This window comes from Ursus americanus, chromosome X (assembly GCF_024610735.1).
Source record: "Ursus americanus isolate L20-20 chromosome X, mUrsAme1.1.p, whole genome shotgun sequence".
Taxonomy (NCBI): Eukaryota; Metazoa; Chordata; class Mammalia; order Carnivora; family Ursidae; genus Ursus; species Ursus americanus.
In genome coordinates, this window is record NC_142164.1 from 121124583 (window position 1) to 121145165 (window position 20583).

At 42.5% G+C, this 20583-nt stretch overlaps 1 protein-coding gene across 1 annotated transcript; it reads right to left on the reverse strand.

Moving 5' to 3' along the window:
* Positions 1-1085: 1085 nt before the first annotated feature.
* On the reverse strand, positions 1086-20371 carry ARSH (arylsulfatase family member H). Its single transcript, XM_087860084.1, has 10 exons — positions 20349-20371; positions 18462-18611; positions 16337-16458; positions 14152-14277; positions 13095-13518; positions 11726-11862; positions 7085-7219; positions 4156-4318; positions 3023-3144; positions 1086-1453 (listed from the first exon to the last, which is right to left on the reverse strand). The coding sequence occupies exons 1-10, from the start codon at positions 20369-20371 to the stop codon at positions 1086-1088; spliced, it is 1770 nt and encodes a 589-aa protein (XP_087716210.1).
* Between the last annotated feature and the right edge of the window lie 212 nt (positions 20372-20583).

Here is a 20583-nt window from a genome sequence, read left to right on the forward strand (position 1 = left end):
GAGGAGATTATTCTGTTGTTTTGTGGCTTCCCTTGGGGCCATTAGCAAATCTACTTTTGTTTTAATAATTTTTATTTCTTAGGAAGTCTGATGTTTCCCTCTGATTGATTTAAAGATCTTTTGTTGGTCTTTTGTAATCTGCAGTTTTCCTGTGATTATTCAAGGTATGGATTTATTTTTGTTTATGATGCTTAGAATCGTTTTCTAAGTATGCTTCCTGAATGCCTTTCATCAATTAAAAACATTTTTCATCCATTTTTCCCTGTTTCAAATATTGCCTCTTCTCTATGCTTCCTACTCTGTACTTCATGGACTATGATGAATTACAAGGGACAACAATTACAACATTCATTACAATAATGTTGATTGAGTGCTTACTGTATATACAGTGATTTCAGGTGAATTAATGCATGTAATGCTCACAGCTCCTCGATGCAATAGACACCGGTTTCCCCCATTTTACACATGAAAACACCAAGGCACAACAAGTCCTCCCCAATCAAAAGTTAGCAGGAAGAAGAACCGAGATGTATAGATAGGCATTTTGTAAGACAGGAAGAGAAGGAAAGAAGACAAGACAGGAAATCGAGGAGTGGAAATGAGTGTGACATCACTTCCAGCGTTATGTACACCATCTGCTTCAGGCTGAAACAAAATACTTATCATCACTGATGATAAAAATGAGATGTCTGGGTTGAGGACCCACAAGTAGACGTTTCTACCATTACCACATAGAAACAATGCCATCAGACCTACTACTTCTAATCGTCTTCTAAGAACCACAGATCCATAAGGAGCTGCAGACGGTCACCTTGGTCTATCTTTTTGCTTGAACAATGACACAATTATCTAAAAACATGACACCACAAAAGCTCTACTCTAGGTACACGGTATCCAGGTCCACATTCACTTCATTGAGCTCCTGGACATGACTGGAAGAAAGAACTAAAATCTGAGGGTTTAAAAAAAAATGGTGGAGGGCATAATTATTTGCCCCACATGGAAGGAATGAGTCAGCTGAGAGTTGTTCCCATGACCTCGGTTAACAGTGTGTTGGTGGTGGGTAACAAGTGTCCCCTTTCTGCTCACCAAGCAGTGGAGAGGATGTCATCTTCTTTGTTACACCCACAAAAGGGGAAAGTCCCACAGCAGGGCTGCAGCCATGGTTTCCAAATGGTGTTGAACACGGAGAACTGCTGTGGGACAGGTGTGAGAGTCCTGCGATGCTCTTTGATGGCCGCCTCGATTTTCTTGACCACCAAGTCAAATAGTGCTTCATTGTCAGGGTTAAGAAGACGGGCCTCAGAAGGGTCTCTGGAGATGTCGAAGAGCAGTGGAGGGTCGTGGTAAGTGACATCGCCAGAACACGAACACATTCCACTTCCATAGCAGGCGCCAGCTCCATCTGGAGAAAACTTGGGGGTCACGAAATGGACCTTCCACACGGTTGCACCTGGAAAACAGGACTCCATTGGAAGGCCATATTTCTTTTCATTTTAGGACTCTTTCCATTGAAGATACATTTCTCAAACACTTTCACCAACAACTGATAATTTTTTTGAGTTTATTTTTTTAAGATTTAATTTGTTTGTTTTAGAGAGAGAGAGAAGGCATGACCAGGGGGAGGGGCAGAGGAAGAAGCAGACTCCCTGCTGAGCAGGGAGGCTGATGTGGGGCTCCATCCCAGGACCCTGAGATCATGACCTGAGCCAAAGGCAGATGCTTAGCCAAATAAGCCACCCAGGCACCCATGATCCTGGAAATTCTAACTCCTATCACTACTTTTCTCCAACGTGGCATAGGCAAAGTGGAAAATTTTCTAAGGCTAAATACCACTTTCAGGTCTGATACTGACAAAGGTGATTTGGCAGGATCCATCATCCCTTGTTCTTTTCTTCCTCCCTCTGTCCCTCTTTCTCTCTTTTTCCCTTCCTTGTTTCCTTTCTTTCTTCCTGCATAAGTGGTTAGTAGTTCTATTTCCAAAGATCAATTTTAGATGGGAAACATTGTGTTTCTCAGCCTCTGATCAATGAGGCTTACAAGGAAGTCTGTGGGTGGGGTTTTGCAGAAAGGCTATGCTTTTCTAATAAAATTGGGCTAAATCACCTAACTCAGTCCTTTACCCCCTTTGCACTCTCTCTCTCTCTCTCTCTCCTGCATGGAGTGCAGAGGTGATGGCTGGAGAAACAGCAGCCACTTTGCAACCAGAGCATTAGAAGGAGCATGAGAATGAAAACTGGCATGCCAAAGAGGGCTGAGTGGAAATAGAGAAGGACAGACCATGGTCATGGTGTTGAGCACTGTACCAGCTCTGTGCTTCTAATTTCTGAAATCCTTATTATGAAAATGTAAGTAAAATTCTATTTGTTTAACCCTCTGTAGTTAAATTTGGGAAGACTTTGTTGTTGAGGGAGCTGTTTTGTTTTGTTACTTACCATTGACCTTGCCCCTAACTGATACAGAATCTAGAAGGAAGAGTCTTTTGTTGGATTGTTCTTGTTTTATGAGGGAGACCCATCCACACTGACCTGACGAATGGATCACACCACAAGTCGTGGGTCCCAATGGGAGAAAAATCCATATCTTTTCTGCAAATTAAGTTAAGTCCCATCAAGTAAGAATTCTGGTGTCTACAGATGTAAGGAAACGAATATCTCTTGTTAATTTATATTTGTTTCCACGAATCCTATAGCATGAAGGTAAGGGAGAGATGATTAATTGGAAGGGGATAGTAACTGCTATGTGGGTTACACTGCAGACTTTTCTCCTTGTTGCTATTTATTTCAGTGTCCTTCATTGTAGATATTCATATCTTTTCTCTCTCTTTCTGATATATTCATGCACACGAGCTCACATGTCTCTAAAATCTACCACAAACCAATGACTGCTTAACTAACTTCCCTAGGGAAAAACAACCATCATGGCTGGGTGGTGTTTGTACACAGCCCAACTTCCCCCAAGAGGATGAGGAAAGGGCTTTGTCTTTATTACGTTCCCACAAGTCTGCCATTTTCATACTCACAGTCCTTCTGATGCCACCTGGCTGTGTGCAGGTAGACCCCACAGTAGTGGAAGAGGAACTCATGCTCCGAGTGCGACACCCTGCCTTCCAGCAACGGCATTAGGTTCCGGCCATCAATAACTCTTAGGAGAGAGGGAGAGATGCAGGAAGTGGTGAAGTAAGCATGGTTTGGTCACACATATTATGACAGGAGGAGGAGGAGGGAGGAAAGGGGAAGGAGGAAGAAGATGGTGAAGAAGGAGGGGGAGGAGGAGATGGAGGAGGAGGAGGAAAAGAAGAAGAATGAGGAGGAGGAGGAAAAGGAGAGGAATGAGGAGGAGGAGAAGAAGAAAAAGAAGGAGGAGAAGAGAGAAGAGAGAAGAAGAAGAAGAGGGAGAAGAAGGAGAAGAAGGAGAAAAGGAGGAGAAGGAAGGAAAGAAGAAGGAGGAGGAGGAGGGGAAGGAGGGGGAGGGAAGGGAAGAAAAGGAAAAGACTTAAAAAAAAATTACTACACATCTTCACTCATTTTATATCAAAAAGAAAAAAAAACCCAGAAAATGAGGTAAATCTCACACAATTTCTAAGACAGTAGGGGAGGTGTCTTAGCTATTGTTCTGATAGCTTGTAAGATACTATGGGTGAGTGTCACAGATTAGAAAATTCAGGTCTTGACACTCATTTGATTCAAATAAAACCCCACCACAGAGGAACAGATACTAGTCCTCACACATGGAATTTAACTATTAGAGCATGAAATGCATTTGTTCATCTTAAAGCCCATAGAGAAATAAGACATAATTCATCACACATCCATTGACACGTACTTACTTTTATTCCGTAATGCACCTAATAAATATTTGCTTAATGGTCTAGGTGTTGTGGGGGATATACAACTCAATGAGGGTTGATCCCAACCATGAGGACAACCAAGCCTGTGTCTGCGTAAGTATGAGAGACAAAGTAGAACGTATTCTAATAGGGAAACAGACAAGCTATGCCACCATTCATTAAGGGGAGAAAGATGGCCTCTGGCCATATTAGCAGATCACTGAAAATTCAGTAATACACCACACATACACTCAGCACGTTCGCAGATGTATCCAAGGCTATGTCGGTATATCTGCCTAGGTTCGGAACAAGCACTGTTTCCATACCTGTCCTGGGGCAGTATCCCTCCGCCTATATAAGACAGTGTCGGGTAAATGTCCATCAGGCTCGTGGGTTCGTCAATCACTTTCCCAGCCTCCAGGACTGTCGGCCACCGGAATATTCCTGGGACACGAATGCCCCCTTCCCATCCGCCCATCCCCTTGCCACCTAAAACCAAAGATGAAAGTCAAAGATGAAGTCAAGTCAACCATATCTCTCCACTCCATTGGAAATTACATCTAGATGGGACGTTTTCTGTCGCTTGCCAAATTTACGGCCAGTGTGCTACATTCACACACGGAGAGAGATACAGACAACCTGAGATAGATTTCTTGCCTTCCAGGAGTTGAAACTCGACTTCTGAACGTCCGGCCATCAAGTGACAAACCCAACTATAATAAATAAAAACAAGTGCCGTCCTAATACGATGTGTTATTTTGTGCCAATGAGTGCCACCAAGTTTCACTATTATGAGAAAAGAGAACATTCTGAAAGCTGGCAAATCTTCAGTCTTTATTGGAATCACACTGGGCTCTAAAAGGTGGATAAGTCAATGAGGCTCCAAGTAAGACTGGAGAAATATGTTCTACCTGGGCCATGCTGATCCTTGAGAGAAACTAAGGAACTTGGATTTTATTCTGGATCCCCCATATGGACGAAGACAGAGGGGTCATAGAAACATGAATGGTGCAGATGCAGAGAAAGCGTTGAGATCCCATCTCAGACAAAGGACATTTCGGGTGTTTCTGAGCACAAAATAGATGAGCCCATGCTTTAGGACCTATCCTGAGGTCAAGATGTTCATTGCAGAATAGAGATACAGTCCTAAGCCAAATGACGTAGTCAAGATCATACAGACTCTTTAAGGGAAAACAATGGGATTCTCTGGGTGGGGTGGGGGGAAACTCTTCCAAAGTAGAACAAACATGAAATGTTCATGGAACACCTTTTACATGCTGGTCACTCTGGCAGTATGAATTACAAAGAAAAGACAAGACGGGGTCTCTCTACACGGGAGGGTAGAGGGGAAAACATTTAGGACAAAGACTCCAGTCTAGCCAGTGTCCAAAGCCATCCCAGCTCACCAGCACTATTCTGTCTGGAAAACTTAACAAGCTCCCTGCACTGAATATGTTTGTACACCAATATGCAACAAACAAAAAAGCAAACATAAACCCACCTTGCCATTTTCATGGTCATATTTAATGGCCAGCAACTGTGTTAGGACCTACAAGTCTAATCAACTACCCAGACACCCAAATTCGTCTGTCAAAGGGACTCAGCTCCTCTTGGTGAGCTGGAGGCCAGTTCCAAAGGTAAAAACTGCTCACGACAATTGTACCATGCCTCTTTGCGAGGTATGCGAACACTCTTTTTAGAGTAGTGGTTTTATGCACACACAACCCCCCACTACACACACCCATACACATACACAAGCAATGTCACTATTAAAATCGTAGCATCTCATTTGATGGCATATATAATGGCATATATTAATTTTATTACACACCTTTTCTACTAGGCTTGCCACCAATTTGGTCTACGCTAATTAACAGTCTGTCTACAGCAAGCTGACATGACCTGCCAGAAAAGGTGAATATATTTAGGAGCTCACTTGCTGTCAATCACGGTATATAACGTTTCTATTATATCTATTTATCCACAATCTATCTATCCATCTATCAATCACCTATCATTTATCTATCTATGTATCTAAGGATCAACCAATGTATCTACCATCTATCTACCTATTCATTTATCTATCATGTCTTTGCAACCATCCATCCAACCATCTATCTATCCATCTATTATCTATCTATTCCATCCATCCATCCATCCACCCATCCATCCATCCATCCATCTATTTATCTATCTATCTATCTATCTATCTATCTATCTATCTATCTATCATCTATCCTTCTATCTATCATCTATCTATTCCAGCCATCCAGCCATCCATCCACCCATCCATCCATCCAACCATCTATCTATCCTTCTATCTATCATCTGTCTATTCCATCCATCCATCCATCCATCCATCCATCCATCCATCCAATCATCTATCTATCTATCTATCTATCTATCTATCTATCTATCTATCATCTATCTATTCCATCCATCCATCCATCCATCCATCCATCCATCCATCCATCATCCAATCATCTATCTATCCATCTATCTATCATCTCTCTATTCCATCCATCCATCCATCCATCCATCCATCCATCCATCCATCATCTACCTATCGATCTTCAATTGTTTCATAAAGTACAAGGAACTCCTAAAGTTCTGATTTTACATCTAAGAAGTCAGAAGAATCCACTCACAATGAGGAGAAAGGCACCCACTCCAAATGAACAACTCCTTCCCTGATCATTTCACAGTGTTTGAAGCATAGTGATAACATAGTTGATTTCATTCCATTAACAACCTGGATTTGGGTACTCAGGTGAGTATTATCCCAGAACAAGTGGTTCTCAACTAGAGAGGACTTTGGCCCCAGGGACACTGGGCAATGTCTGGAGACAGTTTTGGTTGTCACTATTTTGATGAGGAGGGGAGTTGTAGGTGCTCCTGGCAACTCTAGGGTGAAGACCAGGGACACTGCTCAGTGCCCTACAGTGCCCAGAACGCCCCACATCAGAGTCATCCAGCCCCAAATGTTCAGAATGCCAAGCCTGAGAGCTCTCCTTCAGATGGTCATTGGAACCCTCTGCATTTGCACTCAAGAGGCTCTCATTACTTCAGGCATTTTTGTCTTACATTCGCAGACATTGCCCCAAACCTTGCACCTCTTTCCATCTAGTTTCATAAGAGACTATAACTCCCACACAAATCTCCAAACCGAATTTGCAAATGAATGCACGTGCAGGCAAAACGAAGTAGACACCACTGAGGTATTGAACCAAAACACAGGGATTCTCTGCACATCACCTTTGTAGACCCCATTGAAGCCGCCCAGCTGGACCTCGCCTTCCTGCACCTCCAGGCGACCCCCGTTGTCTGAGGTGAAGTACACCAGCGTGTGGTTGGCCAGGCGCTCCCGGTCCAAGGTCTCCAGGATCCTACCTGGTCGGGGGGAAGCAAGAAACTCTCACCTTTCACCATGGACCACTGTCAGTCCATGACTTGATTATTATTAGGCATGTGTGAGCACAACAGTATAATTCAGGGTTATTTTATTGTATAGGCGCTATATATATAATATATAATATATAATAAATCATGATTATTTATATATATAAATATATAATGTATAACATACATTATAATATAATATATTATATATAATATATATAATAATGATTATTTACTAATCACATATATAATAAATACATAATAAATCATGATTAATATATATTATATAATATATATTTTTATATATAATATATAATAAATCATGATTATTTACTCTAATACATGTGTAGTATATATAAGCATTCTATATAGTAGAGACATAAATATATCCTATATGCCATAGAATACATACACTAGTGTACAATATGAAATTGAGCTTTATATGTTGATAATTATTTACTACATATTTTACATTATATAATATTTTATGTATGTATATAAAAGCATATATTCAGTATAAATACATAATAAATACTAAATATAGAATATAAATTATATCTAATAATATGATAAAAATATAATTATATTTAAAAATATAAAAGGTGTTTCTATATTATAATGTATTTGTAAATAATAAATTGTGATACATGATATATACTATATGATAAATATATTATTTGTATGTAAATATATAAAATATAATTTATGTATTAAATCCTGTATACTTTTTATATTATGAATATTATATGGCAATATGTAATATATGGTATGCAAATATGCAATATATGATATGTAAGTATAATGAAAGTTTTATAACTATAAATTTATAATTAATAACATATTATTTTTAATAAAGATTTTACTTATTTATTTGACAAACAGACACAGTGAGAGAGGGAACACAAGCAGGGGGAATAGGAGAGGGAGAAGCAGGCACCCCGCTGAGGAGGGAGCCCAATACAGGACTCGATCCCAGGACCCTGGGATCATGACCTGAGCTGAAGGCAGACGCTTAACGACTGAGCCACCCAGGTGCCTTATCTTAAAATATTATATTAAATATATAATATAATCCATTATACAATATAAATAATATAATAAAATATTGTATAATGTTTGATAATTATATATATTATATAATAGTATTATATAATGGTTACTTATTATATAATACTAATAGATAATATCTTATCATGTAATATGTAATTTTATTATATAACATTTAATCTATCATTTTAGTTTGTAATAAATTTTCTTACGTAATATTTTTAAAAAAACATAATATATATAAAATATAATACACACTACATGTAAGAAATATATATTATATAATGTATAAGAAAATATGTTTATTTAACAAATTATGTAATAATGTATACACACATTACATATGTACACTACATATACACATACAATATTTTAGAAAGTATGAACTAGTATGTAGCATACAGCACCATCATCACTCAAAATTCAAACAACCATTAAATATTAGTTCTGCCCGTTAAAAGAAACTTAACAAACACTAATAAAACAGAGAAGACAGTTTAAAAGCTGACATGTCTGGGCATAAATCCGCAGAGTCACACCCTCGATCCAGACAGCATGAGCCCCACCCCGTAAAGGATGCGTATCCCCACGTCCCTCTGAAGGTCGCATCTGACTTGCAAGTTATTCTTGCTGGTCAGCTTGTAGTTAAGCGTCTGAGCATAATGAATACTTGTAGACTGAGCAAGCATCGTGCTGATGTGTGGATGATCTCTTCAGGGGACAAAGGGCTTTTTTTTTTCTTTTAAATATTTCATTTACTTATTTGTCAGAGCAAGAGAGAGCAAAAGCAGGGGGAGCAGCAGGCAGAGGGAGAAGCAGGCACCCCGCTGAGGAGGGAACCCAATGCAGGACTCGATCCCAGGACCCTGAGATCATGACTTGAGCCAAAGGCAGATGCTTCACCCACTGAGCCCCCAGGCATCTGGAGGACAAAGGGTTTTTTTTGTTTTGTTTTGTTTTGTTTTATTAATAATGATTTTTTATTATATTATGTTAGTCACCATACAGTACATCCCCGGTTTTCGATGTAAGGCTCGATGATTCATTAGTTGTGTATAACACCCAGTGCACCATGCAATATGTGCCCTCCTTACTACCCATCACCGGTCTATCCCATTCCCCCACCCCCCTCCCCTCCGTAGCCCTCAGTTTGTTTCTCATAGTCCATAGTCTCTCAAGGACAAAGGGTTTTTGAAAAAAACAAGTAGAAAGCTGATCTAGCCACATCCCAAACTACCCTGATTTAATTTCTGATTCCAGCTGGACGTTCCCCCTGGGCTTCTTAATGTCACCCCAAGGTCTTACCATTCAGCGTGACACCCTCCACCACAATCTTGTGCCGCTCAAACATGGAAAGACAACGTGGCCAGGTGCAAAGAAAGCTTATTTAAGCATAAACTCATTAACCTTTCTGTTTCCTTGTTTAAAAGTGATTTGTTTTGGAAGCCACATTGGCCATTTTTTAGAAACGTTGCAGCTAGAAATTAATATATTTTAAAGCCCAGATTTTGTAAGAGAAAGATTATTATGGCTTCTTGGTAAGAGAATAATTACATGTGAACTATCCGTTCTCACTAGAGCTAGCTATCGTATTTAGCATAAAGGTTATTTGTAACTTATACCAAGTACATAAAATACACGTGAATCCTTTCAGTTTTGGGAAATACATATATGCAAGCTTCTGCGTATGCAATGTATAAAACATGTAGAAACGTGTGTACATATCTATGTGCATATCGCAACAGAAGAATCATAAAATCTCTTACAAGACAAAAATACAAGGAAAGAAGGCAAGAATGAAAAGCCGCGAAAGTATGTTTTTAAAGTACAAGTGCCCTCGAGTAGAGAATTTAAAATATCGCTTAACGCTTGCGGCCCTCAGAGGATTTGCTTTGCAAGTCATTCTGAGGACAGCACTCTTACGGCTTCTTCCTGAAAAGGTTAACTTAGGAAATGAGCTTAAGTTTTAGGCTTCTATTGCCAAGTAGAAACACACACACACACACACACACACACACACACACACACATACAAAAGACACCTGTCTGATTTTTGATCTGCCTCTGGTTTTGATACGACTTTCATAAGCCATGAAGGGAAGAAAAAAAACACAGCGTATTGAGAAAATGTCACGCAGAGAAATACCTACTTTCCATTTCTCCCATATAAACGATATTACGCTGGGAATACCGTTAAAAGTATTACTAAATGCTGTTAATAGTACTTACAGAGCACCTGCATCTCGTAATTACATAGAGCACAGAATAAACCTCATTAGCTCTTCGTGGCAAACTGTGCATAGAAACATGGTCACAACGTCTTTTTGCATAAAACTGCTCGCAAGATACAAATGCAGCAAAATGCCTTGCTTCCAAAGCAGAGTATCCTGGACCATAATAGACATCAAGGAAAGAAACCATCATCTTACAACTACACTAAAGTTACAATGTTAGAGCTTCTTTTTACTGTAGCAGGTTTCAGTGTTCGTCTGTATCTAGCAGGGAATTAAAAAATACATATATATTGTAGTATGCACATATAGCCATAGAAACAGTATATGTGTATGTATCCATATATGAACATTATATTTAATGTGCATGAGTAGATTTAAAATAATAATTTAAATTAATTATATTCTTAATTGGTTTAATATTAATAGATATTAAATGCATGTTTTCATAGACCTAATATATATAAAAGTCACATTTTTATATTTAAGAAACTTAAAAAATTTAAAATTCTGTGACTATTAGTTGAGGTGGTTCTGCACAGAACCCTTTTCAGCATCTTGCAGTAGTAGAAGAAAAAAACAAATTAGCGCATGCTTCGAAAGTAAAATACGCTTTTTGAGATGAAGAAATACTGCATCATGTCCAATCGAGGGAAAATGCTGTTTGGAATGCACGATGAGTTGTTTTATTGATATGCATGTGGTCCTCCCTCCCCTCCCCACCTGTCTCTGCGGCAGCCCCCATCCTCATTTATGACCCTTTGTGTTCGTTTTCACATTGACCCTTATGACTTTGACACAAATGGCTTCGGTTGAGGTAAATTCCCTCCTGCATTCCTAAGCACGTCTCCTAAAAGTGAACTAATGAGAAAAACACATTTCCTTTTATATCCATCAAAATGATGGAGAAGGGGAGTATCCTTTACAAAGTAACGTCATCAGTTTTGAACAGTCTTTATTTTAAAGATGGGAAAATCCCGTATGTATCATTGGGACTGTTTTCTTGGGGGAATAGTCATGATTTTGCTGCACCTACAGCCAGATTTTGATTCAGTTCCTAGGAACAAATGCTTACTCACTGCCCAAGGTCCGCAAGGGCACCTAACACACTGAGCCATCCAGGCATCCTGGGGACAAAGGGTTTTTGAAAAAAGCAAATATGCATTCACTTTCTCGAGCCCATGCATCAGTTACTTAACGTTGCTTTTCTCGACACTTACCCACCATCCAGTCCATTTCTTCGACATTATCGCCATAGAGTCCGTATTTACTGTGCCCCACAAACTTGTCTTTGGTGATCAGCGGAGTGTGGACATGCAGGAAGGACACAAAGAGGAGGAAGGGGCTGCGTTTATACCTGAGGGGTGGAATGTGAACTGAGTTATCATCACAAACAAAGGCGTTATCTCCACTGGGATAGGATTCCGCATCCTCTGAAAGATCTCGCAACAGTTGATAGAGGTTGTCTATGTCCTTAAGTGACCAATGCCACTCACGAGAGTAAACAATAGAACAGAAGGACATCAGCGGAAAGGCCGTGAGTAGGAATAAAGAATATCGGGACATTTGCATTAGCAACAAAATAATGAGTGCAGTCTGTCTTCTGAAGTAAGACTTCTTCATTCCTTCCTCTTCCTCTTCCTCCTCTATGATATCTGGGACATAAACGTGATGGCCGGAGCTTTGGCATTAACTTTGGGCCATGAGGCTGCTTGCACAGAACCACAGGTAGCAAGATAGAAGGAGCTAACGTGTTAATACGTCTTGTTTGTTGTGTTCTGCATTTCAATGTCACATTGAGCCATTTAAGATTCCTCCTTCACACGCTTTCACAACTGGGCATTATAGAGGGGGAAGGGCATAGAGATTGGGTGTGTTCTGTCAACAACAGCCATGGGAGTGACGAGCAGACCTGAGTGACTGCATTCTGACCGTTGTGTTAAAGCAAAGAATCAAAGCCTATGAGTGCATGAGATCCCATTGTCGGATGCATTAACCCCACAGAGTTATGCCTTTTTCTCTTCTGTCCACTCCCCTGTACCCCATTCACACCAGGTCAATGAGTGTCCACACCCACAATTGAATCTGCTTCTAGTTAGTAACCTAGAAGGGAGCTGGTATGCAAAGACTGTTACCTTCATGCCCACGTGGCTTCTACTGAACACATAAAACTTCAAATTAGGTATCTATACATAGACCCCCTCCCTCATCATTCGTGGATGCAGAAGTATTTTCGGGCTGCTTCTAAGGCACACCAAAATCAACATCAATCCCAAAGGCTGAATCCATTTAGACCCCAATCCATATTGAAGCGATATGGATCAAGCTACAGGGATTCCGATTTTTCTAAAAAAGAGTGACCACAAGTTATTTCCTTACCGTTTCCGTGTTTACAATCTGCAGGAAATTGAACGCTCAATTTTATTCTAAGGAGAAAGTGTAGTATAGGGCAAATATCACACACACACATGCATTTGCACACACACACACACACACACAAGAACGCCCACATCCCCAAGATAACCCTGACTTCTCCGGAACACAAGCGAAATTCCCACCCAAGGACTCGAGCTGGAAATGACTCCATACCTGTCGATAAAGGCGAGAGCCTCCTTGAGCATAAGGGAAGCCACTCGGTCCTCCCGCATCGGCTGCTGGATGATTTCGTGGTTCCTCATAAGAACGCAATTCCAACGCCGAGTAAACCCGTAACTGGAGTACCAGGAAAGGAAAAACAGGAAGGCAAGAAGGGCGAAGGTGACGATGACCTTCCACGGAACGGAGAACCAGCGGGTGAACTTGGGGATAAGGAGCAGGAGGGGGACGAGGCTGAGCGCCGCCGTGGAGATCCAGAGTTTGACCCGTAGCCAGCGGTGCAGCTCTGGTGTCTTGGACGTCTGGCAATCACTGATCAGGCCAAAGGGCAGCCCATAGAAGTAGTCAAACCCATGGTTGAGGGGGTGGTAGCAGTGATCGTCCCGAGAGGCGCAGCTCAAACCTTGGTGCCACTTGCCTACAGGAGAAACAAAATGGCAGCAGACACGTCCACCTGTTTCTAAACGTGGGCTTCGTTTCACAAAAGTTAACTACGACTTGACCTCCCTTGCCATTGGGGTATCTTCTTGGTACCACAGTCACCTCCCTGGGGGATGCTGAGAAGGTTCCCATATTTGTCACCAATACTGCTTTCCCTACGCCCTGCATCTTTCAGACTAAAACAGGGCAGCAGAAACCCCTTTGCTAAATCTTTAAAAAAATAAATAAATAAAAATAAATTAAATAAATAAATTTAAAATTTAAATTAAAATTTAAATAAAATTTGAATTTAATTAAAAAAATGCATTCACTTCTCTGCTAGTAATGATGTTATAAAAATAGTATACCCCCGCCTCACCCCCTACAGAGTATTCCATTTTGGTGAGAGCAATAGATGAGCCCATTTGCTTTCATTGGCATGATTCTGCCAATACCCTGCTCGAGATACCAAAGGTCCTGAATACTCATGCATTAGATCCCTACCCCGCGTGTCTCCTCTCAACAGGAGGTCAGCTGGTGTGGGTTCAGCTGACGTCCCAGGAAGGCTAAGTGCCAGCGAAAGTGTATGTGCATGAGCGTGCTTCCGAGTTCAGAGTCCTGCGGGCCATACCTATGAGCCCCGTGCGGTAGCCGCGGTGCTGCAACACCTTAGCGAAAGTCGTCTCATTGGTGGGCAGACCGCCTGAGCCTCCAAGCCAGGTGAGCGCACGGTTCAGGTTGAAGGGAGACGCCATTCCTGAAGTCAAAGAAGGAGGCCCCCCATGAGTCCCACGGTCCCTCTTTCATGACACTCATGACAAACTCCTAGATTCATTCTCCTCTCCTTGAAGTGTCTCCTACTGAGCCTTCACCATTCTGTTCTTTCCCTAACATTTCCTTGCTTTTTGGTCTCTCTCTAGCCTGTCCTCACATCTGTCAAATGCAGATGTTCTGTAGGGATCAGGATCACCAGCTCAATACACGACGCCCAGTCACGCTGGAATTTCATATGAACAATGAATGGCTTCTTAGTCCAGGATGCCCCACACGTTGCACGGGGCATACTTGTCCTAAAAATCCAGTCATTGATGATTCGAAATTCAAATGTAACTGCATGGGTCTTTGGATGATATCCTTGGATCTCGGTTCTGAACTTTGATCCCATCTTGCTACATGGTGAGAAACCCACATCTCCTCCAGACCCTCCTCTGAAGTTGAGGTCCTATTAGACGTCTCTGTACCTAGGGATCCGGATCTCAACATGACCAACACAGAGTCCGTGGTTATCGTACTTCAAACATGCCTCAACAGAGGACGCCATAATCCCCTCAGCTACCCAGTGCACAAGTTCCTTTGGGATCCTCCCTCTCAGTCAGCCACACGTCTTCTATCCAATCCTCTGTCAAGTCCTGATAACTGTACCCTGGTAAACAGTTTGGATATTTGTCTCCAATGCCATAGCTTTGGAGCAGAGATTCAGCTGGGCTGTGCTATGATGTCTACCAGCTCAATCTCTGTCTACCATCCCAGCACCTTCTGAAGAACCCTTCCAACCCATGTCCCTCCCCTGGGCAAACCTCATCACTGTCTGTGCATCACCCTCTGTTGAAATCTAAATCTGGGGTAGAACTTACACAGCGTTTGGTAATCTGAGACGACTGATTATTGCTGTGGCTACCTCATTCGTCTAGCACACTCATGCCTGACTGCATTGTCTGTGCATGCCGCTTCCTCTGCTGAGCACACCCTCCCTCCTGACTCCTCACATTTCAAGGAACATCATCCAGAAGGACTTTCCTGGGATGCTATAGGGGCCCCTATGGGCTTCCTGTGCCCAATAACTATTCTTCCTTGCATCTCAACCACTGGAACACTTTCATCTTGAGATGCATATGTCCTACTTACGTTACAACTAACAAGAATAAACCTATAAATGAAAGGCATCACACAAACACGCACAATTAATTTAAAAAATCAAAACATGTTAAAATAGTATTGTGATCCAATTGGCTTCTTGTTTTTCCGTTTTCAACAGAAACAGATACCTTAAAAAGGATGCCTTTTGCCAAATCCTAAAAGACAGAAGCTTACCTATCGTTTTCAAGAAGAGTGGTTACATCTTTTAATTAATTATAAATAAATTTATAGATGTTAGTGTGTGTATAAAAAATTGATGGAGCAGAACTTTGATCCCATCTTGCTACATGGTGAGAAACCCACGTCTCCTCTAGACCCTCCTCTGAAGTTGAGGTCCTATCTAGATGTCTCTATATTTAGGTAGAAACTTAGAAACTTAGGGATCGGGAATATTAGTAACTCCTACATCATAAAAGATTCAATATGTTGTGGCTGAGTATAGAAATTGATACTCATAATGTTGATTCTACAACATCATGTTGTGTGTGTGTGAGAGAGAGAATATATATGAGTCTCCTTCTTTTCCCTGATCTTCCCAAGATCTCCGTCTGATTCCAATCACATCCCCAGACACTGGACAGACCCACTTTTCATGAAACTATGACAAGCTCTCTACTAGCTTGAACACAAGAGGAGCATTTTGAAGGCTGTGACTACAAGTACTTGCAAATCCTACAAGCAGCTGGGAAATTGCAAACCCTTCATTCTATGCACACAGGCGAGCAGGCTTCGTGGCCCCTGGCAAGTTTCAGCTCTGCAGGCATAGCAACAGGACCCCCATTTGCATGTAGATTCTTAATAACCTAAGTGACCTTTTGAGAACCCTTACAAACAGTAACAAAAAATAAAGAAGAAAGCATGACAGAAAGACAACATTGTCTTGCATTGCCCTTCCCCACCTGATCGGATGGGGTACCGGCCCGTCAGGAAGGCAGCCCGACTCGGGGTGCCGACGGAGGCAGCTGCCAGGTGCTGGGTGAGCCTCACACCCTCGCTGGCCAGGCGGTCAATATTCGGCGTGCTGCGGACAGAAGGAGGGTTCAGCGTGCGGGTTTCTAATTTTCAACAAAACAAAGGAGATTGAAAGCCACCCTGCGTTGAGCCCTACTGACTCTGTTTCCAGTAAACCTAAAATACATGCATTTTAAGCTTCCATCCATCTACCTGTTTAGATGCCTCCTCATTGGTCGCAAGGAAATGGAAAGCAGACTTTAAAACAATATATCTTCAGGCAAAACAATTGCAGACTAATATAGGTCCACGGGTGTAATTAAACTATAATCCGTCTGAGCTCATAGGCATTTAGATGCACACGTTAGCCCGTTTGCTCATATGATATTCCTGAAATGAAGGGGTGATTTGGATTACATAAAATTTCACTGTATTTCTTATAGTAAAATGTATCTTTTTTTTAAATAACCAAATGGTGACATTTTGGAGTTTAATTTACTACCCACATTGCTCATCTCGTATTTTAAGGTCTCCAAAATTTTTTTAGAGCATCCATAGAATATAGGCTCACACAGGTGTTTTTAGCAAATCCCATAAACTAAGGTATCCCGAGTCTGAATAACACATGAATGACATACTAGTCTCACAACCCCACAGCAATATGATGGGGGACAGAGCCTTATACCGCCAAACACTCTCCGATCTGTGTGGGGGAGAGTCTGTGTGCAGCCTGATATTTTGTACAGGTAGAGTCAGTGTCCGGTTGAGAGGGACAGGACCAGGCTCTCAAGCAGTGTCTCCTGCCTTACCCATTACTTCCCCGTGGGAATTAAATAGGGAAACCAAGGTGCTCGTGTAGACCTTAAATGCCTTTAAGAGGACCAGCTCCTTTCAAAGTCCAAAAATATGCTTAAAATACAGGACTATTCCAGGAGCCACATTCCAAGGAGAAACGATGGTGTTTAAATTCATGCTAAGACGCACCTTGTGTTTGCACATGAATGAGATTTGTCTGGTGCTGGGGAGCAAGGACATACAGAAGGATCGTGGTCACCAAAGGCTTCGAAATAATTCAGGGAAGACCCTGAAAAACTCTAATATCATCGGCCTCTGCCGTGGAATATTACTCAGTTGCAGACAGAAAGGAAGGAGTGATACTTGCTACCCCATCGTTGAAAACACAATGCTTGGTGAAAGAAGCCAGACACAAAAGGGCACATAAGGCGTGCTATGGGCTGAATGGAGGTTCCCCAAAATTCATAAGTAGGAGTCCTATCCCTCAGGACCTCGGAATGGGACTGTTTCTGGAGGTGGGGTCGTTAAAGAGGAAACTGAGTGAAAACAAAGTCGGGGTGGGTCCTAATGCAACAGGAGTAGGGTCCTTATAAGAAGAAGAGATGAGGACCCACACGGAGGGACGACCACGTGAGGACACAGGGAGAACACGGGGTCTACACACCAGGGAGAGTGGCTTTGGGAGGAACCGGACTCGGCCCCGCCTGGATCTCAGACTTGCAGCATCCAGGACCGGGAGGGAATACATGTGTGTTGTGGAAGCCACTCAGGATGTGACATAAGTTATGGCGGCCCTAGCACGGTATTACATTATATGATTCAGTGCATATGAAATTTCCAGAATGAGCCAATCCCAAGAGACAGAGAGCACATCGGTGGTTGTAGGAGCTGTGGGATGAGGGCTGAGGGATGAGGCTACCGGTACTAGGTGTGCAGTTGCCTTTTGGGGACGATGCAAAAGTTCTGGAAGCAGACAGAGGGGATGGGTGTACAACCCTGTGCATGGGCTCCACGCCTCTGAACAGTGTCCTTTCCGTGGGTCACAAAGGTGCGTGCTGTGTTATGGGTATCTCACCACAAAACCACAACAGCAACCTACCAGACCCAGAGGCCAGGATGCCAAGTGCCATCCTGAGGTTTTGCAGCCTTCCTAGGCCGACCTCGGCTATTCCCGGTGCTCACGGGCCGCCAAGGCCCGCCGCTCCCCTGCCAGGACCCAGGTGCTCCCGCGGGCCAGAGGCGCCCCCCTCCACAGCCAGGCAGGGGCGGCTTCTTTACCTCACTGTGTTATTATCATAGCAGCACAGGTCCCCCACCCCGAGGTCGTCCGCCATCAGCAGCACGATGTTGGGCCTGGAGTTCCTCGTCACGAACGCTGCGCTCAGGCCCCCAAGCCAACAGCACAGGCATACTGACAGCCGGCAGGTCCTGGAAGCATTGAGGGACGTGACAAACACAGCAACACACACTGTCAATCCGTGTTTGCATCGCGGGCCACTGAAAATACAACATCACGCTCTCTTACCAATTCCCGCTACACAGGGAAGCTGGACTGCTTTACTCCGAAACCAGAATTCTTTTTATTTCATTTCATTTATTTATTTTTATTTATTCTTAAAAGATTTCATTTATTTTTTTGAGGCAGAGAGAGAGAACACGAGCACAGGGAGGATCAGAGGGAGAGAGACAACCAGACTCCCCTGGGGGGCAGAGAGCCTCATGCAGGACTCGATCCCAGGACCCCAAGACCATGACCGGAGCCAAAGGCAGACGCTTAACCGACTGAGCCACCCAAGTGCCCCCAGAATATTTTTATAAAGTCCTATTCTCTGTTAACATAGTATAGCATACACATTAATATTCTATGCCTTGTGATAGTGAAATTCTTATAACTTTCCCAATGGTTTCATGATAGGAGACCCTTTAAAAGAAGCACTAATTGCATTTAAACTTAAGTGCAAGGCCTAGTAATTTGCTTTATTTGAATAAAAAATGTAAACAAAATAGAAAATTGTAGGCAAATCGCCAGCGAGTCTGGCTTTTTTTTTCTTTTTGATGCTTAGTTGTACTTTTTAGTACATTAAAATATATATTTAAAGTAACATTCATTTAACACCTGAAAAAGGAAAATTAACATACGTATATATGTTACTAAATGTTAGGCTGTATAGAGACTCATGCATTTGAAATTGCTAAATGCTATCATATGCTCAGAAAAGCATGACAGCCTTGACGGACATTCGCTCCAAGTTAAGGACTACTATCTCGTGCTCGAGACTGGTTCTCCATGCCCAAATTCCATCCAATCCATTCCAAGCACTGTTCGCTGTACCTCAAAAAATGCATCTTAGGGGCGCTTGGGTGGCACAGCGGTTAAGCGTCTGCCTTCGGCTCAGGGCGTGGTCCCGGCGTTCTGGGATCGAGCCCCACATCAGGCTCCTCTGCTGGGAGCCTGCTTCTTCCTCTCCCACTCCCCCTGCTTGTGTTCCCTCTCTCGCTGGCTGTCTCTCTCTCTGTCGAATAAATAAATAAAATCTTTTTAAAAAAATGCGTCTTAAATCCAGCTGCATCCATCCACCTACACCCCCATCATGGCAGGCCAAGGAAGTCATGGCATGTCTCACTTGGATATCTCAAAACTCTCCTAAATGGCCTGTCCTGTCCCATTTTTGTGGCTTGGGCTCTAAAATGTGGCCAAGCTGAGCAACTGTATCAATGTATAAATCTGGTTGCAATTCTCCCTCACCACGTCCAACGGCTTCCCATTGCGCCATGATTGCCAAGCCTCACCAATGGCGCTCTTTGCTGTTCTATCATTCTTTCCTCTCACTACCCACCCCCCAGCCTTGGCTCGTCCATGGTCATCCTTAAAATCCCTACAACGATCCTTGACGTCGGACCTTGGGCAACTCCCGTCTCTGCAATATCCCGCCTTTCACCCTATGAATTAGCACACGTGCCCTCATTCCTAAGGTAAGCATCGTTTCCTCTGAAAAGCCATCCTGTGGGACACCAGCAACCCACAGCCCCTGGCGCACCCCTCATTGTCCTTAGCAGGTGTCAGGCAGTAGACCAAACATCAGCCAGGGTGAGGAACACTGGGATGGAGAACCCTTCTCTCCGGGATGCAGAGAAAGAGGAAGGTTTACGAAGTCGCCTCCTTACCAGGTGTAGATTGGCTGCTTCATGACTGCGTATTCTGCTCCCCTAGGGAAGAAAAAGAAAAACCAGAGCAGCTGCAGAGCTGACATTACTCTCAGAGCCAGGCGCTTGATCCAAAGTGTTAAAGAACCTATTCATGTGGTCATCCTCTCCATTCTTCACAGCTAACTGCAACCAAGTCATGTCCGTGCAGAGAGAATGTGACAGAGAACACGCATGACCCAGTCATTTCTGGGTA